At 45.3% G+C, this 19,593-nt stretch overlaps 3 protein-coding genes, 1 long non-coding RNA gene and 1 pseudogene across 9 annotated transcripts; 3 read left to right on the top strand and 2 right to left on the bottom strand.

Annotated features, from left to right (window-relative positions):
• Positions 1 to 523: 523 nt before the first annotated feature.
• LOC136496576 (uncharacterized) lies at positions 524 to 8,189 on the bottom strand. 2 transcript variants are annotated; one of them, XR_010769087.1, is made up of 6 exons: positions 7,394 to 8,189; positions 6,764 to 7,305; positions 6,526 to 6,578; positions 1,339 to 1,416; positions 1,138 to 1,219; positions 524 to 1,026 (listed from the first exon to the last, which is right to left on the bottom strand). It is a non-coding gene; the product is annotated as an uncharacterized lncRNA (long non-coding RNA). The 2 variants fall into 2 exon arrangements; XR_010769086.1 differs by having other exon boundaries at positions 6,764 to 8,189.
• Positions 1,344 to 6,573, top strand: LOC136496573 (disease resistance protein RPS2-like). Its single transcript, XM_066492289.1, has 2 exons — positions 1,344 to 3,028; positions 3,859 to 6,573. Exons 1-2 carry the CDS (start codon positions 2,402 to 2,404, stop codon positions 6,070 to 6,072), a joined length of 2,841 nt encoding a protein of 946 aa, XP_066348386.1. The 5' UTR covers positions 1,344 to 2,401; the 3' UTR covers positions 6,073 to 6,573.
• Positions 6,082 to 11,860, top strand: LOC136496574 (disease resistance protein RPS2-like; annotated as a pseudogene).
• A 494-nt stretch (positions 11,861 to 12,354) lies between these two features.
• On the top strand, positions 12,355 to 17,553 carry LOC136496572 (pentatricopeptide repeat-containing protein At3g09040, mitochondrial-like). Of its 4 annotated transcripts, none has more exons than XM_066492287.1 (6): positions 12,355 to 15,547; positions 15,739 to 15,786; positions 15,896 to 15,964; positions 16,481 to 16,544; positions 17,139 to 17,220; positions 17,418 to 17,553. In XM_066492287.1, exon 1 carries the CDS (start codon positions 12,355 to 12,357, stop codon positions 15,442 to 15,444), a length of 3,090 nt encoding a protein of 1,029 aa, XP_066348384.1. In that variant the 3' UTR covers positions 15,445 to 15,547; positions 15,739 to 15,786; positions 15,896 to 15,964; positions 16,481 to 16,544; positions 17,139 to 17,220; positions 17,418 to 17,553. The 4 variants fall into 4 exon arrangements, with proteins under 4 accessions (XP_066348384.1, XP_066348382.1, XP_066348383.1 ...); XM_066492285.1 differs by having other exon boundaries at positions 17,082 to 17,220; XM_066492286.1 differs by lacking the exon at positions 16,481 to 16,544.
• Positions 16,610 to 19,486, bottom strand: LOC136496575 (protein disulfide isomerase pTAC5, chloroplastic-like). Of its 2 annotated transcripts, XM_066492291.1 has the most exons (6): positions 18,630 to 19,470; positions 18,172 to 18,267; positions 17,998 to 18,090; positions 17,497 to 17,740; positions 17,095 to 17,132; positions 16,610 to 16,969 (listed from the first exon to the last, which is right to left on the bottom strand). In XM_066492291.1, exons 1-6 carry the CDS (start codon positions 19,128 to 19,130, stop codon positions 16,868 to 16,870), a joined length of 1,074 nt encoding a protein of 357 aa, XP_066348388.1. In that variant the 5' UTR covers positions 19,131 to 19,470; the 3' UTR covers positions 16,610 to 16,867. The 2 variants fall into 2 exon arrangements, with proteins under 2 accessions (XP_066348388.1, XP_066348387.1); XM_066492290.1 differs by having other exon boundaries at positions 17,998 to 18,267; positions 18,630 to 19,486.
• Positions 19,487 to 19,593: the final 107 nt, after the last annotated feature.

Here is a 19,593-nt window from a genome sequence, read left to right as displayed (position 1 = left end):
AATAAGTGTCATCAGACTTGGTTAAACTTTAGATAGTCTGACTAAGGACAGAACTAGAATCGTATCCTTTTTCCTATATAGATAGACGTAGTATAAGAGACTACAATACGTGGATCCGGCCGTACTAGAGAAGAGACGGTGAGACAACGAATAAAAGTTTGATGGTAGCTAAGTTTGTTGCCCTATCATTGCATCCATGTAGAAGAACAGAGAGGCAAACAGGGGTGATCATCGCCATGGCACGTAAGCTCGTCGCTCATCAGCAATTTCATGGCGGTCTGTCATCTCGGACGCCAGGGGGCCTCTGACGAACTGTGCTCACAAAGTGTGCAGAAGGCACAATTCCAGTTAGGCTCCCCGCTCGCTGAGCCAAGTGATGCGGTGATGCCTCTTCCACTTGGACCAGAAACGCCTTGGGGCTCTCGAGGGACGGAGGCCGGAGGGGGCACCGGTCGCCCTGGTCTGTTTGGGGCTAGTGACCTCAGCTTGTTCGGTTGACCGGTTCGTATCGTGGCTGGTTTGTGTGAGAGAAAAATACTGTTCCGGCTAAAAATTTACGATCGTTTACGATAAGCCACAGCCAAACGAATTCCTGAAGGTTCGAGGAGTAACTTCCACGAGCTTGGTCGCCGACTCGCCGTGCATTCATAAAACGGAACATGCTTGTTTCTTCCACTCGTGTACAATGTTTAGCAGGAATCGCAGCAGCATGACAGCGCCACTGCCCACTAGCTTCAAAGTCAATACATCAAATTTTGCAATGGGGATTGAAAAACAAAAACTGTCACAAGCAACCCCATTCAATTCTGAGTAAAGATGCGGGAGTACCCAGTGCAGACGGCTGTGAGAACTTGAGATGGCATGTATCTGAGTCAGGCGGTACAATGGTGATGGTACATGACTGGATAGACGCTATGATGTGTACCTGAATCAGAACTGACTAGGTTAGCCTATGCTTGCCGGTAGCTTCTGAGCTACAAATACCGTGCATTGTTGCAAGAAGAAACGCGTCCTAGAATCCCAGGCCTGCTTACAAAGTAAAGCGAAATAATCAGCAAGATAGTGTGAGACCATCAAATAGAAAATTAATTTATTTAAGATGGAGATTTTTTTTTCTGGTAACACTTGTTGTCTTACAAGTATGTTAATATATAATCGATCTCTTCGCCACAATGTCGTAATCCCAAAGTATCTGATTGGATCCACAAGACTAAACCTCCTGTAGAGGAAATGATGTTCAACGTGAAGTATTAGAAAATCCAATGCTCTGTCTATTTTGATCCCAACCGCCAAATTTTTAATTGAGTGCCATGTATGATGCGTGTACGCCAGTTGTACCTGATGAGTCAGACAGTACCCTTAAGACCACGAACAATGTGATGGTACATGAATGGATATAGATGCTCTGGTGTGTATCTGCATCAGAAATTCAAAACTGACTACGTCAGCCTATGTTGCAGGCAGATTTTGTAACTGCAAATGCTGTGCGTTGCTCCAACAAGGAACGCGTCCTGCGATCCTGGTTCCTGGACATGGTTTCTGGTATATGATAAGAGGGGTATGAATTTATGAAAACAAAACAACAATATGTGTTAACTGTTAAGCAAATTAAATGGGAGTATGGTCGAATTTCCAACTGTGAAGCAAAGAGAACAAGAGTTTTTGCTGAAAACTGTCGCCACGATGTAGCCATGTGGTCCACAAACTGTTGCCACGATTCTTTGAACCTATACTGGAGGAAATTGATGCTCAAAGTGAAGCATTAGAAAAGATAAACATAGTGTCTACAACATTTGATCCCAGCCCCTATTTTTTTAATCAAGTGGCATGTGTGTTGTGTATACTTGTACACCACGTCTACTTGATGAGAAGGGCATCTTTCTATTGACTTATTATTAAAGGCAATATACAAATTCTTTTTTTAGAGAACGCGCTTAGGCGTGTATTTCATTAAGGGCAATATACAAATTCTAGAAGGCTATTAATTTTTGTAATGACACAAAATACAAGACTTATCCCCAAAGCTATATAATACACATAAAAAAGAAATGCATTCACAACTATACACTTCATCCGTTCCTCAGCGCACACACACCTTGGAGACATGATGCTCTATGTGGAAAAACTGTGCGCCCTGTAACTTCAAGGAAATTATTAGAACCCAGGTCCCGTGCTTAATCAAGCCACTGCGTGGAGCGTGGACGGTGGATCACAGGAATCAAATGTGGAAGGATTATCCCTACCTTTTTCACCTGCCCTTGGTCCCACCCTTAAATAGACAGGAGCCTCAACTAAATTCGAGTGAAGAAACTAAGAATTAAACTCGCAAGCATATTTTGCTTACCTCTCTGCTCCCTCTCCTTTCTTGAACTCCTCCCTGTGCCATCCCTGCTGCCACTCCATGGCTGATCCTAGCATGATATGTGCTGTTCTGCAGCCTGTGTGTGGCTTCATCAATGAAGCAGGGGTTCCTGCAGCCACTGCAAGAGGTGTCTCATCTTTCGCCTGCATCAAGCGCAACCTCAGAGACCTCACAAAAGCCATGGAGGACCTGCAAGCTGTCGAGAAGGTGGTTCGAGGACAAGTTGCGCTTGAGACCAACAACCTCAACGAGTGCCATCCTCAAGTCAGCCTGTGGCAAACGAGGGTCCTCCATGTCCTAGTCGACCCCATCGTCCAAGAATCTGATCAATTGTTTCAATCCTCTTGTTTATGTAGTTCTTCTCTAAGCCTTAGGAAAAGATACTGTCTTGGCAAACGTGTCGCCGAGATGTTGGAGGATGTAGATAGGCTAATCAGAGAAGGGAAACAATTTGATACGTTTGCATCCAAACGTTTGCCAGATTCTGTCGAGGAGCGACCACGGACGAAAACATTTGGCTTCGAGCCAGTCCTGAGGGATCTTGGGAAATATTGTGACAGCACCAATGTGAGCATCATCGGAGTTTGTGGTCCAGGAGGTGTTGGAAAGACGACACTCCTTAACACGTTCAACAATGAGCTCAAAGCATGTGGCAGGGATTACCAGGTATGCAAGGCTCTCCAAAATCCAAATAAACTAGTCAGTTAAATTTAGCATGAAAATTTAAATAAACATTCTTATCTGTTCCTAAAAGGAGTTAGCTTAGTGACCCTCGGATTACATCGCTAGTCAAATTACTCCTTTTCAATTTACAACAAAATTTGTAAATCATGATTTTTCTCTTGTTTTATGTTCGATGCTTTTTGCCTTCCCCATGCAAAGCCCTATGCAGTCTGCAGGCCTCTCTTGAGCTTTACATGATTATTAGTCTTGTGTGAGTATGGCAACACAACTTTTAGAATGGTCTAAATCATGCAAATCAGATATAGAGATACTGATATAGGGAGGATATGCTCTATAGCCTTGCATTATTTCAAGATTGAACTCAATCGCGTCCACATTCTACAAAAAATAAAACCTATAAATACTTATCTTTCAAGTAGGGTTTATTGTCTGACGGGAAGGAGGTTTGGGTGGCTAGCTGCTCCAGCTTTGGAGCAAGCGACCCAGGTTCGAATCCTTGGGTCCCCGCTCTTGCTAGAGTTGGAGGGCAGCTTGGCCAAGGGGAGCTAATTGTCTGTTGTCCGGATAAATGATCAGTATTACTTATTCAGCTCTCAGATCACAAACAGATGCATTGTGACGTTTACTTCTCAGATGTAGGTTAAATTTGCATAATTTTCCTTTTGTTTATAGTAAATTTATATCCTTTTTAACTTCTTGAGCAGCAGATTAACTCTCCCTCTAACACACTTCATACCCGTAAAATTAAAAATTTACCGAGGGCAGTTCAACTGTATCCTAATACTTTTTTGTTGCCACAATAATTTTGATAGGTGGTGATCATGATTGAGGTGTCCAATTCTAAAACTCTAAACAAAGCAGCAATCCAGAGTACAATTACAGACCGTCTTGGGTTGCCATGGGATGACAGACAGACAGAGGAAGCTCGTGCGAGGTTCTTAATGAAAGCGCTGAGAAGAAAGAAGTTTGTAATTTTATTGGATGATGTCTGGAACAAATTCCAACTAGAAGATGTTGGGATCCCTACCCCTGATTCTGAGAGCAAAAGCAAAGTAATTCTCACATCACGTTCTGTGGATGTGTGCTATCAAATGGGAGCTCAACAGAGCTTGATCAAGATGGAGTACCTAGAGAAGGAGGCAGCATGGGAGCTCTTCCGAAGCAATTTGAGCACTCAGGCAATTGCAGCCATTGATTCATCTGGCCCCAACAATGCTGTAAAACAACATGCTAATGCAATTGTCCAAAGCTGCGGTGGTTTGCCACTAGCACTCAAGGTGATAGCGAGTGCTGTGGCAGGGCTGACAACACCAAGTGAATGGAGTTTGGCAATGCAAGCAACCAAGCATGACATCAAGGATATAGATGGAATCCCAGAAATGTTCCATAAACTGAAATATAGTTATGATAAGTTGACACAAACACAGCAGCAATGCTTCCTGTATTGCACCCTTTTCCCTGAATATGGTTCAATTAGCAAAGATCAGCTTGTGGAATACTGGATGGCAGAAGAATTGATACCTCCAGATCCCAACAGAGGTCATCGCATAATCAATCGCTTGCTCTCAGCATGCTTATTGGAGAGCTGTGGATCTGATTTAGAGGTAAAAATGCACCATATTATTCGTCATCTGGGATTGTCCCTTGCAGTGCAGCAAAAGATTGTTGTGAAGGCTGGAATGAACTTGGAAAAGGCACCACCACACAGAGAGTGGCGAACAGCAAGAAGGATATCACTCATGTACAATGACATAAGAGACCTTGGTATCTCACCAGAATGCAAGGATCTTGTAACATTATTGGTCCAAAATAATCCTAACTTGGACAAGCTAAGTCCAACCTTCTTCCAGTCCATGTACTCTTTGAAGGTACTTGATCTATCACACACCAGAATTAAAGAACTTCCTCTATGTAGCACATTGGCGAAGCTCAAGTTTCTCAATTTGTCTCACACATTCATTGAGAGACTTCCTGAAGATTTCTGGATGCTCAAAAAACTAAGACATCTAGATTTAAGTGTTACCAAGGCACTGAAAGAGACCTTAGATAACTGTTCCAAGCTTTACAAGCTAAGGGTGCTAAACCTCTTCCGAAGCAATTATGGGATTCGCGACGTGAATGATCTGAACATTGATTCCTTAAGGGAACTGGAATTCCTTGGGATCACAATCTATGCTGAGGATGTCTTAAAGAAGCTGACAAATACACATCCTCTAGCCAAGTCAACACAGCGTCTTAGCCTCAAGCACTGTGAACAGATGCAGTCAATCCAAATATCAGACTTCACACATATGGTGCAACTTCGAGAACTCTATGTTGAATCATGTCTTGACTTGATACAACTTATTGCTGACCCTGACAAGGGAAAAGCTTCCTGCCTGCAAATTCTCACCCTTGCTAGACTGCCTTCCCTCCAAACTATTCTTGTTGGGTCTTCGCCTCATCACTTCCGCAACCTCCTAGAAATAACAATCTCTCATTGCCATAAATTGCATGACATCACCTGGGTTCTGAAGCTGGATGCACTTGAGAAGCTTTCTATCAGCCATTGTAATGAACTGGAGCAAGTTGTTCAAGAAACAATCAACAAGGTGGACAACAGGAGAGGGGGGATTGAGCACAACATTGTTCAGAGATCTGGGATAATAAATGGTTTCTCTGAAGAACAGGAGATACATTGCATGGTAGAAGATGCATATAATGAACATGTAAAAGGCTATCAGAACAAGACAGAGAATGAGCAGATCAAGGGTGTGCATCATGTGGGCTTCCCAAAACTGAGAGCAATGGTTCTGACAGACCTGCCAAAGCTGACGGCAATATGCAATCCAAGAGACTTTCCTTGTCTTGAGATTATTAGGGTGGAGCGTTGCCCACGTTTCACAGCACTTCCACTGGGTCAAATGTCTGACTGCCCAAAACTAAAGCAGATTTGTGGATCATATGACTGGTGGAAGAAGCTAGAGTGGAATGGCAAGGAGACAATAGAGAATAAGTATTTCATCCCAATCAAAGATGAAGACTAGCATTCTCATGAAAAACAAATACAGGTACTGCACGCATTACTGATAATTTTTCTGTTCAAGATCTAATTGCCCACCTGTAAACTTACTTATTCGATCCATATGTTCAAAGTCCTAAATAAGTGGCTTTTGTATATGCCTATTTGTATTATGTAATACAAATTGTATACATTTTGTACACAACCTGTAAATACTGTACATATTTTACATAGACACTGTACAGATTTGTACATGTAGATGTAGTACAAATGTATATAATGTAAATCTGTTCAGATGTCCATGCACTTATCCCTCATATTCATGCAGGTTTTCTGGCAATTGAGCTGATTAACTATGTTGTAAATTTCGGATACATGATATTTTAAAAAAAATACATTGCACATCTAGATCCAGTTATCCTCTAAAACTTCAAAAAGAGCAACCTAAAACAAGAATAACTATTATTGTATCCCATACCTCCTTAATTCCCTTGAAATGGTAATTGTTCCTGGACAGAAGTGGAGAACCAACTGCATATGTGGAAAGAGCACACAAATCTTCCTTAATGTTCTATAAAAAAAACATCCTAGCTAGAAATCAATGAAAGATCAGGTTCCACCTTATTGTTCGGAAATAACAAATTTCACGACACATTCTGAAGATACAATATGGGTAGCAGCTTGATAGAATGGGTTATCTATGGAATGTGTCATACCGTGATGGTGTCCATGGACGCAGCATTCTCTATCTTGCATTGCATCTAGCAATGCACAAATTGTTCTCCACAGGACACTGTTCCCATCGTGTAATCACTTTCTCCGATCACCAACAACACTCTGCAGAAAATAAATCAAATGGAACAGGCGCTGCTGGCGTGGCAGTTTAGATGGAATATATATAGTGATTTGTAATTGATGAGAGAATGAAGTCGTATTCGTGTTTGCCCCCACGCTGCTAACCTTGCAACCTTCAGTCGGATTCTCCCACGCCTCCACCGATGGAGACACCATAGATTACCACTTACCAGCAAACAATTCATGAAATGCTGTGGACGAAGATAAGGGAGAAACAGGCAAACCTCAATTGAGATCACTAGACATGGAGGGGATAAACTTGCCGCGACGGGTCTCCGGCGGCACGGAGACCGGAGTCGACCCACGAAGTCAGCGATGGCCGTGCGCTTGGACGGCCCCGCACACCCTCCGCCGCCGCCACCGCCACCGCCACCGCCATGGTCACCGGGAAGCAAAACTGGCGCTGCCACGAACACCAAAAATCGGATGGAATTGGTCATGGAACGGCAGGAAAAAAAAGATTGGTAGGCAAGCCAACCATAGACTGACACCTGTCGGGAAAGACGGCTAAGCTGTTCTGTTATGTTACTGCCAACCGGGTCCGCACCTCGGCACCGCGTCCGCGCGGCGCCGCGAAGGCGCCACTAGCTTACCTCACGGCGAGGTCGTCGTCTCCCATCTCAAAAGATCAAGTTGCTCGGCCCAGTGCTAGATTCTCGACCACGAAATTCCAAGTCAACGGAGCTGCTGCCAGCTGCCTTCTGGCGGAAATGATTGTTCCTGTTATCCTGTACAACATCTACCGCCGGGTGCCAGTTCATGAGGCGTCCACAAACCCGCGGGCGCAACTTCTCGGCACGTAAGGCTTTGGCTGTGCGCGCGGGAGGAATGGCGGCGCACGCAAGGTGTTTGATGGATTGTCTCTTCGAGATCATCTCCGCCATGCCGCCTTAGACACAGTCACAGGCCCTTGTTCAAGCCTGGCACAACTCAGCCGCCGTTGCTTCCGCTTCTGGTATTTTTTGACGAGGAAAGTGGCTCTCCGGGTGTGATCTGCCTCCTGCGTCCGGCCTCGGCACGGTGGATCTTGTCCAAACCAGGGGTTTTCCTTCCTCATATAGTCGATGACTTTTCACAGCTCCAAACCCGACAGAACAACGTGCGTGGACGTTTTCTTCCCAATATCCGAATCATGCCAATCCAATCCCCATCTGCGAAAGCGTCTGCCGCGTTGCCCCATTCGTGCCGTGCACCGCGTGGCGTCTAGCGTCCGCATATTCTTCCTTTATAAGCTTCAAAGAACTCTCCTTTTTTTTGCAGATTCCTCGTTCGCCTGCTGCACGCTCACCATCGTCCCCGATGGCTGAATGCCTGGAGCCCCTGTTCGGATGTCTGCAAAGCACGGGCATGCTCGAGGCAGCGGGCCGGGGGATGGCCGCGTTCCTTCGCATCAAGTCAAATTGGGGCGACCTCGAAAAGGCCCGGGACAGCCTGCGGGCCGTCGAGACGACGGTCAGGGCGGCAGTCATGGCGGAGGAGGACAAGCTGAACGTCTGTGATCCTCAGGTGGAGGTGTGGCTCAAGCGCGTCGATGAGCTTCGCCAGGACACCATCGATGAGGATTACACCAGTTTGTTGGGGTTCTCTTGCCTCTGCCAGTGCACCGTGCACGCTCGTCGCCGCGCCTCGATCGGCAAGCGTGTTGTGGAGGCGCTGGAGGAGGTGAAAAAACTGACCGAGGAAGGGAGTCAGTTCAGGACATTTGGGTTCAAGCCACCGCCGAGGGCCGTCAGTCGGTTATCCCAAACCGAGACCGTTGGGTTGGAGCCGATGTTGGCTCGGGTCCATGATTTGCTTGAGAAGGGCGAGTCAAGCATAATTGGTGTGTGGGGTCAAGGAGGCATCGGAAAGACGACTCTCCTACACGCCTTCAACAATCATCTCGAAAAGAAAGATCACAACTATCAGGTACTATTTTGCTTCCTCCAAAGCTGCAATTTACTCATCAGAATATATGTGAATCTGCTTATTTGTCTTCCTTTTTTGAATTGCATATATAGGATTGCTTCAATGATGAATTTAATGGTGCTTACATTCGTAGTGTATTCAGAATGGTATGCAGAACGAACATAAATTAAACTGCAAAAGTTTTGAGTTTCAGACTTTCAGTTATGGGAGGGAACTGCTGTTGTCCTTGTATAGACAAACATTTCTGGCACATGTATAGTAGCTAATATGTTGTTCACGGGTACTAGTTCAAACTGAAGATGTTGCAGCTTCAAATGTAAACTATGAATATTTTGTATTTACATGAACTATGCTTATCAGACAGGAAGAAGAAAGTTGCACCGCCGTTTTTTACCGCATGAAATGGATGTGACTGTTTTGTGTGTAACAAGTTTTTTAAGGTTCCTCTAAGTGCCTGTTTAGTTCCCAAAATTTTGCAAAATTTTTCAAGATTCCCCGTCACATCGAATCTTTGGACGCATGTATGAAGCATTAAATATAAATAAAAAATAAAACTAATTACACAGTTTAGACGAAATTCACGAGACGAATCTTTTAAGCCTAATTAGACTATGATTGGACACTAATTGCCAAATAACAACGAAAGTGCTACAGTACCATTTCCCAAAAAAATTTCGCCAACTAAACAAGGCCTAAAAACTTTTTTTGGAACAGATGCAATTGGAGAAAATATAATGACACTGTCTTATTCTCCAGAGATTTTATCTATTTTTAGTCAGCATTCATATTTCATCTCTCTATATTGTATACATGACCTTGTCAGAGTGGGGGATCAAGATTTCTATTTTGTATTTCAATCATATCAACAGATTACTTTTGCACTGCAATTAATTTTATATCTTTCCTTAAATTGGGTATTCCAGGTTGTTATCTTTATTGAAGTATCCAATTCAGAGACCCTGAACACAGTGGAGATGCAGCAGACTATCTCTGATAGGCTTAATTTGCCTTGGAATGAATCAGAGACAGTTGAGAAACGGGCCAAATTCTTGGTGAAGGCACTGACCAGGAAGAGATTTCTAGTGCTGCTTGATGATGTAAGGAAGAAATTCCGACTGGAGGATGTCGGTATCCCGACTCCAGACACCAAGAGCGAAAGCAAGCTGATCCTGACATCACGTTACCAAGAAGTATGCTTCCAGATGGTGCACAGAGGAGCCGAATTGAAATGCAGGTTTTGGATAATGATGCTGCCTGGGAGCTGTTCTTGAGCAAGCTGAGCAATGAGGCTTGTGCAGCAGTTAAATCCCTGAATCCCAACAATGTTGTTCGGGAGCACGCCAGGAAAATATTCTTAAGCTGTGGAGGCCTGCCACTCGCACTCAATGTCATCGGGACTGCTGTGGCAGGCTTGGAAGGACCCAAAGAATGGATGTCAGCCGCGAATGACATCAATATGTTGAACAATGAAGATGTGGATGAAATGTTTTATCGGCTGAAATACAGCTATGACAGGCTCAAATCCACTCAACAACAGTGCTTTCTGTATTGCACTCTGTTCCCTGAATACGGATCTATTAGTAAGGAACTACTAGTTGATTATTGGCTAGCTGAAGGTTTGCTACTCAATGATTGTCAAAAGGGTGATCAGATAATTCAGAGCCTTATTTCAGCATGCTTGTTGCAGACCAGTAGTTCAATGTCATCAAAGGTAAAAATGCATCATGTAATCAGGCATATGGGGCTTTGGTTAGTTAACAAGACAGATCAAAAGTTTCTCGTTCAAGCAGGGATGAATTTGGATAGTGCTCCATCACCAGGAGTGGAAAGAAGCTACAAGGATCTCCATCATGTCTAATGACATCAAAGAGCTTTCTTTCTCACCGAAATGCAGAAGGCTCACCACATTATTGATCCAGAATAACCCAAATTTGAACAAGCTGAGTTCGGGATTTTTCAAGTTTATGCCTTCTTTGAAAGTGCTAGATCTTTCTCACACTGCAATAACATCACTTCCAGAATGTGAAACATTGGTTGCATTGCAGCATCTCAATTTGTCACACACAAACATTAGGATATTACCTGAGAGACTGTGGTTATTAAAAGAGCTGAGGCATCTGGATCTCAGTGTGACTGCTGAACTCGAAGATACCTTGAATAACTGCTCAAAGTTGCTCAAGTTAAGAGTGCTTAATCTCTTTCGCAGTCACTATGGTATTAGTGATGTCAACGACCTGAATCTGGATTCCCTGAAGGCACTAATGTTCCTTGGAATCACTATTTATGCAGAGGACGTGTTAAAGAAACTGAACAAGACTAGTCCTTTGGCAAAGTCAACATTTCGTCTGAATCTCAAGTACTGTAGAAAAATGCATTCGCTCAAAATCTCCGATCTCAACCACTTGGTGCACCTCGAGGAGCTGTATGTCGAGTCGTGCTATAATCTAAGCACACTGGTTGCTGATGCTGAGCTGGCAACTTCAGGCCTGGAGCTCCTGACCCTCTCAGTTCTTCCTGTGCTGGAGAACGTTATTGTTGCACCAACGCCCCACCATTTTCGGCACATCCGCAAATTGGCCATTTCGAGTTGCCACAAGCTGAAGAACATCACATGGGTCCTCAAACTCGAAATGCTCGAGAGGCTTGTCATAACCAATTGTGATGGGTTGCTCAAGATCGTTGAAGAAGATAGCGGTGATGAGTCAGAGACAATGCTGGGTCATCCTTCTGAAGAACAGGAAGATAAGTGGATTGATGATGGTCAAAGTGCGTGCAATAGCGGTGACAACACGCATGCAGAGTTCCTGAACCTAAGATCAATCGTGCTGACTGATGTCAAGATGCTGAGAAGTATCTGCAAGCCAAGAAATTTTCCCAGCCTTGAGACCATCCGGGTGGAGGATTGCCCGAATCTGAGAAGCATCCCGCTGAGCAGCACGTACAACTGGGGGAAACTGAAGCAGGTGTGCGGTTCAGTTGAATGGTGGGAGAAACTGGAGTGGGAGGACAGGGAGGGCATGGAGAGCAGGTTCTTCATTCCGATCTGACAGGAACAGCGGTTGCTGCGTCATTGGCACAATGCTGGCACGAATAAGCCGTTCGCAATAAGCTGTATATGCGATGAGTTGTTTGTAAATGTAGGCAGTCTGTATATATATATAATAATTGCTGGGGTTCACAAATCTGTACATGATTTGATTGGTTCATTCATTGCTGTAAATGCTATCAATAAAATTCCATTTGTTAACTGGCATAAAAAATATTATTCTGTATTTTCATTCAGAACGGATTGATGGGTGAATTCAACCCAATATATTATTCTGTTCATTTCATTCAGTCGGCAAACGTGCTTACCTGCAAAGGCACAAGCCGGACAGGTGGAGCGACGACAGGCAGCCCTCCAATCCCCTGCAAAAGACATTAGCCGTGGGCCGTGGCAGCCCACGACGATTCCGCTGCCGAAAGTCTCGCTCGGCGCAAAAGCCCTGCCCCGTCAGGCAGTCACCGAACGAACGGCACCTGAGGCGGCCGCGGCCGTGCGCACATGCATTCCGCTTCCGCCGCCCTCCTCCGCGCCACGCCCAAGCCGAGACCCAAGCAGCACCCTCTCCGCTCCTTTCCGGCATCCGCGAGCGCGGACGCGGCGGGTGGTGATCACCACCCCACGGCCTACTACGCCGCCCTCCTCGGCTCGCTCTCCCGGGAGTGCCGACTCGCCCACCACCCGTTTGACGCGAGTCCTCACCGAACCCATCAGGCGCGGGCATGCGGGGTCCTGCACGCACGGATCCTGCGCCTCGGCCTGCCCCTCCGGGGCCGCCTCGGCGACGCGCTCGTCGACCTGTACGGCAGGTCCGGCCGCGTGGGCTACGCCTGGCGCGCGCTGGGCTGCTGCACCGGGGCTCCAGTGTCAGGCGCGGCGGCGAGCTCGGTGCTGTCCTGCCACGCGCGGTCAGGGACCCCTCGGGACGTTCTCGATGCGTTCCAGCGTATCAGGTGTTTCATTGGCGGCACGCCGGACCAGTTTGGCCTTGCGGTGGTTCTGTCCGCGTGTTCGCGGCTGGGTGCTCTCGAGCACGGCAGGCAGGTGCATTGTGACGTGTTGAAGAGCGGGTTCTGCTCCAGTGCCTTCTGTCAGGCGGGGTTGGTGGACATGTATGCCAAATGCGGTGAGGTCAACGATGCGAGGAGGGTGTTTGATGGGATTGCTTGCCCGGACACAATATGCTGGGCTAGCATGATTGGGGGTTACCATCGGGTTGGACGCTACCAGCGAGCGCTGGCTTTGTTTTCTAGGATGGAGAAGATGGGCTCTGTCCCAGACCAGGTAACCTGCGTTACTATCATTTCCACTCTTGCAAGCATGGGCAGACTGGTCGATGCGAGAACTTTGCTGAAGAGGATACAAATGCCAAGCACGGTTGCTTGGAATGCTGTTATCTCAAGTTACTCACAAAGCGGTCTTGAGGGTGAAGTGTTTGGCCTGTATAAGGATATGAAGAGACAGGGATTGATGCCAACTAGGTCCACTTTTGCGAGCTTGCTAAGTGCAGCAGCCAGCATGACAGCATTTGATGAAGGTCAGCAGATGCATGCAGCGGCAGTAAAGCATGGTTTAGATGCAAATGTTTTTGTGGGCAGTTCACTGATCAACCTGTATGTGAAACATGGATGCATCTCTGATGCAAAGAAGGTGTTTGACTTCTCCACTGAAAAGAACATTGTCATGTGGAATGCAATGCTTTATGGGTTCGTTCAAAATGAGCTCCAAGAAGAGACCATTCAGATGTTTCAGTATATGAGGAGGGCTGATCTTGAGGCTGATAATTTTACATTTGTGAGTGTCCTTGGCGCGTGTATTAACTTGGATTCACTTGATTTAGGTAGGCAGGTACATTGTATAACAATCAAGAACAGCATGGATGCAGACTTGTTTGTTGCTAATGCAATGCTAGATATGTACTCAAAACTTGGAGCAATGGATGTTGCGAAAGCACTGTTCAGTCTCATTCCAGGCAAGGATAGTGTATCCTGGAATGCTCTTATAGTTGGGCTTGCACATAATGAAAAGGAGGAAGAAGCGGTCTATATGCTTAAAAGGATGAAGTTCTACGGTATAGCACCAGATGAGGTGTCTTTTGCAACTGCAATTAATGCCTGTTCCAACATTCAGGCTACTGAGACTGGAAAGCAGATTCATTGTGCATCTATCAAGTATAATGTCTGCTCAAATCATGCTGTTGGCAGTTCTCTGATTGACCTGTATTCAAAGTTTGGAGATGTAGAATCTTCTAGGAAGGTTTTGGCACATGTGGATGCAAGCAGCATAGTTCCAATAAATGCGCTAATTACAGGTCTTGTGCAGAACAATAGAGAAGATGAAGCCATAGAGTTATTTCAGCAAGTGCTAAAAGATGGTTTCAAGCCGTCTAACTATACATTTGCAAGCATTCTTTCTGGGTGTACTGGACCTGTCAGTTCAGTTATTGGCAAACAAGTCCATTGCTACACACTGAAATCTGCTCTTTTGAATCAGGATACTTCACTTGGCATCTCTCTGGTTGGAATATATTTGAAGTGCAAATTGCTTGAGGATGCAAACAAACTCTTAGCAGAGGTGCCAGATCACAAAAACCTGGTTGAGTGGACAGCTACTATTTCAGGGTATGCTCAAAATGGTTACAGTGATCAATCTTTGGTGATGTTTTGGAGAATGCGCAGTTACGATGTTCGTTCAGATGAGGCAACATTCGCTAGTGTTCTGAAAGCTTGTTCTGAGATAGCAGCTCTTACAGATGGAAAAGAGATACATGGCCTCATTATCAAATCTGGTTTTGTTTCTTATGAAACTGCAGCCAGTGCCCTCATGGACATGTACTCCAAGTGTGGCGATGTTATTTCTTCCTTTGAAATCTTCAAGGAATTGAAAAACAAGCAAAATATAATGCCATGGAACTCCATGATTGTTGGTTTTGCGAAAAATGGTTATGCAAACGAGGCACTTCTTCTCTTCCAGAAGATGCAAGAATCACAACTAAAGCCTGATGAAGTCACACTCCTTGGTGTTCTCATTGCTTGTAGCCATGCTGGTTTAATTTCCGAAGGCCAGGATTTCTTTGATTCTATGAGTCAAGTTTATGGGATAGTGCCCAGAGTAGATCACTATGCATGTCTCATTGATCTACTTGGGCGTGGTGGTCATCTTCAAGAAGCTCAAGAAGTTATTGACCAGTTACCCTTCAGAGCTGATGGTGTGATCTGGGCTACATACCTTGCAGCATGTCAAATGCACAAGGATGAAGAAAGAGGGAAAGTTGCAGCAAAGAAACTTGTTGAGATGGAACCACAAAGCTCATCCACGTATGTGTTCCTTTCAAGCTTGCATGCTGCGGCTGGTAACTGGGTCGAAGCTAAGGTAGCCAGAGAAGCAATGCGAGAAAAAGGGGTGATGAAATTTCCAGGGTGTAGTTGGATCACAGTGGGTAACAAAACAAGCTTATTTGTTGTACAGGACACACATCATCCGGACACTCTGAGCATCTATAAAATGCTTGATGGTCTAACTGGAATGATGAATAAAGATGACAGAATTGAGGAATATGATCTGCGTAGCCTGTGTGGAATGCTTACTTGAGGGATAATGACCCTGTTTAACTAATATATCATGCTAAAGGATCAAGGGCTTAGATTGATCTTCTAACTCATCATGGACCTTAAGTAGATGTCTGGTTGTTTAGGTGAGGAATTTGGTACCCTTGCATAGTATATGTAATACATCCACTTATATAAATTAAGGATTTAGGCTTTGATCACTTAATATTTATATGTTTTATCATCTGGGCTCCAAGCATTAAGATAACTACAAGGTTTATTGGTTTTGTTCAAGGTATCTTTATGAGTTTCTAGTGATGAAATTTGATTTGTGCAGGTTCATTTATGGTTTTCTTCCCCCTCCATGAAGTCTTTTCTGCTTTAGGTATAGCCTCTGTGTGCTCATAAGTCATAACTTTTTGTATATATAGATATGACTGAGATTGTCTGTGAAGGGCATCAGAATGAATAATGCATACTGCCTCACTCTATAGGATGTGCAAATGGTCCAAGACTCCTAGTTTCTGTAGAAGAAAGAACAGCAGACTACTATTTCTTATCTGGTAAGGGAAACTTCTATTCAAGTTAATTGGTCAGGGAAGCATCTATTCAAGTTACCTGTTTGACAAACATAGATCAAACAGTCATACTTGTTTTGTTTGACCTCATTACTCAATAATATAGTCAGCTAATGAATAATTTTATCAAAAGACATGTGAACACCAGTGGAGTCTGTCTGTTTCAGCAATATACCCTGTTAGTAAAAATCCCAGATCTAGAAAATCAACATATTTTCACAGTTGTTGCTGGCCATGGTTCATTTAATTGACTGCAGACATACTAATTTTTCATGCACTGATTCTAATTAAAGAACGAGTTGTTTGTACTTTTAAGAACTAACGGCAAGTAATCACAAAGATTTTTTTTTTCAGAAGTACCATATTTCACAAATTCGTTCCATGATATAATATTTGACGTTATCTAAAGCAACATGTTGCCTTTCAGGATGTATGCTAGCAGTTCAATTTTTTGTACATGTATAAAAGAAATCATGTTTAAAGCACTATTCCAAAACATAGGTGGCAAATGGCTGCATGCTGTGAAATCGAAGTTGGTGTTAGTGTTACAAGTCCAGGACTCCAGGTAGGAAAGAACACCAACATAGCTTTTGAGATTATCACATACTTTTGTGAAGAGATTGCAACAAATGAAATATTAATAGACATGTTAATTTTACTGGCCTTATTTGGGAAAGTATCCCCTTTCTTAATATGTTTTCATCCCCTATTGTGTACCATAAAAGTATTACACTGTTGCTATGCCTCTGCTTTCTGCAGGACAGCAGTCCACTCAAAATTGCCATCTGAACGCATTCTTCAATTCTGTGATAAAACTGAATATTTTGCTAATATCTACACATGCTGCTATATGGTCACAAACAAGGCAGATGTTGCTCTAAGTCTTACTTAACCTGCCATTACTTTCTTCCCATCACAAACATCACATAAAATGGAACCAAGTCCTTCACAGTATGGGCACTTTGTATCTTCACCAACCCACTCCAAGAACTGCATTTTGAGGAAAAGTTAATTTTGAATGCATTCATATAATTTTGAATGCATTCATATAAGGAAGAGCAAAATTTAACTTAATTGATGGTATGATGCATTTGTGCAACAGGAGGCTACAGTACCTGCGGTTCAATGTTCGGCTCACCTGTTCCATCACATTCTGCAGGAAAGAAGAAACAAATTAGGACTAATGAAAAGCAATGCAACGATCCTGCTCACTTTTCAGTACACGGTTGAGAAAAATTAAGGTAAGCATGATAGTCAGCCATTGTTTCACATGTCATTTCTTACTTTACATCAGATATCAAATAGGGATTGAGATCACAATAAAAAGTGTGCCTGAAAACAGTTTCATTGCATTCAGTTTTGTTAGAATTCAGAATAGTGGAACTACAAACACTTGCTATTTTAGGTGTCTAACAAAAATCTACGTACTATGGTCCAGGTTCCAGAGATTATGAGTTGTACATACGGAAGCTGAATATGCAGTTGTACACATTAGTGCAACTTGTAGGGTTTATTACCTAAACACATGAGGCGCCCTTCACCTCGACAGGAGATGCATGTCTTGGTTGATGCAGTAGTGCCGGTGCTGACTGGTTTTTTATTCTGCGTCAGTCTGGCTGGGTCTTCCCACCTGTTTTCACCAAGAAGAAACACTCTGTGTTCGGAGACCCCAACTCCCAAGACACCATTTTCTGTAACCACAGTTTTCTGAACCTCCGCGATCCCTGTTACAGCAGGAACAGCTGCTCCGTTTGTGCCATCCTATAAGAAAATTGGAATCTCAGTGCACACCCAAACCAACCGTCATTACTCATGACTGCACTACTAAACTTACTGTTCTATGCATCCCGATGTACAAAACCTATTAGTTTACAAGAAGCTCTTCCTGTGACGCAGAAGGTAACTGGAGAGTTTATTTGGTTCCGAAAGTATTTATTTCGTTCTGATTTATATGTGTAATCATGGTTTAGGGTTTAGGGCCTAAATTAATAAATGCTATCATATTGGCCTAAACTCACTTCCATTTTCGCATCTTCCCCAGTCTTCCCTGAGAATAGCCTCTCAAGTAGCTCCGACGTCATGACTCCGTTCTCTGAAGTTCCTACCGTTGCCTGAAAGAGAGTTCGTATCATCAAGTAGCATAAATGTAACATAGCATGAAGGATAATCTTCAGGAGTACAGTATTACTAACCTGCCATGTCTTGACAGCTCGGTCGGTGCCAGATGAGAAAGTAGAGTACTCCATGTCTTCCTCGCCCGAGTAAAAACCGAGCTTCAGCAAAGCTTCCTGCGTCACGCAAAAATGCAGTTAGTTTTTGTACCGACAATCATTCGTCTACTACTAGTAAACTATGGTAGGATTCATGAGACGTTTTACAATTCAAAGCTAGCTGTTTGATTGCAAACGCTGCACAATTTTCTACAGAAAAAATCTGGCCGCGTAGAGAGAGCATTGCCACCTATACTGGACGACCCTGGTAACAATCACAGTCACAGACACAGACACAGGGGTGCCCGAACTGGAACAACACTGCTGGGCCGGGCCGTGGCACCTCACTACCTCAGCCAACGCACCCACCCAGATACACGCACGGCGTGCAACACGAATCCTAGCCAGAACGAGAGGCCTGCGACGACAGCACGGCTCACCTGCATCGCGCGCACGTCCTCGCCCTCGGCCCCCGCCCTCAGCGTCCTCCTGCTCTTGCTGGCACCTGCGCCGCTCCCCGCCTCGGCCTTGGCCGCCGCCACCTTCTTCTCTTCGACCACCACCACCTCCTTCCTCACCTCGACCTCGACCGCGGCCTCCTCGACGAACACCGGCCTGGGCTGCGGCGCGGGCGAGGCCACCACGGCGTCGGCGGCGACCGCGAGGTGATCAGCAGGGCGAGTGCCCTCGAGCGCGCGGAGGCGGAGCCGCAGCGCGGCGGCCTCGGCGAGGAGGGCCTCGCGCTCGGCGCGCCAGCGCGACTCCTCGCGGAGCCACCGCTGCTCCTCCCGCAGCCAGCGCTGCTCCTCGCGCTCCTCCCAGGACGACGAGGGGCCGGTGGCGCGGGCCGGGAGGACGGCGGAGGCGCGGCGCGGGCAGCTGGGCCGGAGGCGCGGGCGGTGGAAGGTGGTGGAGACGAACGGGAAGGCGGCGGCGATCATCGTCGTCGGGGATTAGGCAGTGGGTCAGCGGGACCGGGAGTGAGCGGGCAGGGTGTGACGAGGCTAGCCGTGGATATTTCTCGGCCGCGGCGGCTGATATTTGCCGCCGGAGCTACTGTATCTGCGCCAACTCCGCAAAGGTGAAAGCCTGAAAGGTGTGTGGCGTCGCGCGCGCCCGGCCAGGCGGCCATGAAACAGCGGGCCGATCGAATCGACCTTGGGCTGGTCAGATCAGATGGGCCGATTGGGGCTGCTCTTGCTCAATTCTTTTTGTATAAGGCTGGGCCAAGCTGGAGCATAGCAGCAGCCCAGAAGAGAAACCGGAAAGTCATGACATGAACGTGGAAAGAGGTCATGACCATGAAAGCGAATTTTTCGAGGGAAAAAGGTGTTCAACTCATAATGTGACGTTTCGGAGTATTTGTCGAGGACTGCAGAAGGAGGCCAAGATAAGACACGAACG

Source organism: Miscanthus floridulus, chromosome 12 (genome assembly GCF_019320115.1).
Source record: "Miscanthus floridulus cultivar M001 chromosome 12, ASM1932011v1, whole genome shotgun sequence".
NCBI classification, from domain to species: Eukaryota; Viridiplantae; Streptophyta; class Magnoliopsida; order Poales; family Poaceae; genus Miscanthus; species Miscanthus floridulus.
Note: the sequence above shows the minus strand (reverse complement) of the source record. Positions and strands in the feature narration are given on the sequence as shown.

What these genes read in the sequence shown, in the direction of transcription:
- LOC136496573 (XM_066492289.1), top strand. Translation starts at nt 2,402, where the DNA reads ATGGCTGATCCTAGCATGATATGTGCTGTTCTGCAGCCTGTGTGTGGC. An exon ending in CATGTGGCAGGGATTACCAG is followed by an intron (nt 3,029 to 3,858) that starts GTATGCAAGGCT and finishes TAATTTTGATAG; the next exon opens with GTGGTGATCATGATTGAGGT.
- LOC136496575 (XM_066492290.1), bottom strand. Translation starts at nt 19,130, where the DNA reads ATGATCGCCGCCGCCTTCCCGTTCGTCTCCACCACCTTCCACCGCCCG. An exon ending in AGGACGTGCGCGCGATGCAG is followed by an intron (nt 18,268 to 18,629) that starts GTGAGCCGTGCT and finishes TGCGTGACGCAG; the next exon opens with GAAGCTTTGCTGAAGCTCGG. An exon ending in GGGAAGATGCGAAAATGGAA is followed by an intron (nt 17,741 to 17,997) that starts GTGAGTTTAGGC and finishes ATTTTCTTATAG; the next exon opens with GATGGCACAAACGGAGCAGC.
- LOC136496572 (XM_066492286.1), top strand. Translation starts at nt 12,355, where the DNA reads ATGCATTCCGCTTCCGCCGCCCTCCTCCGCGCCACGCCCAAGCCGAGA.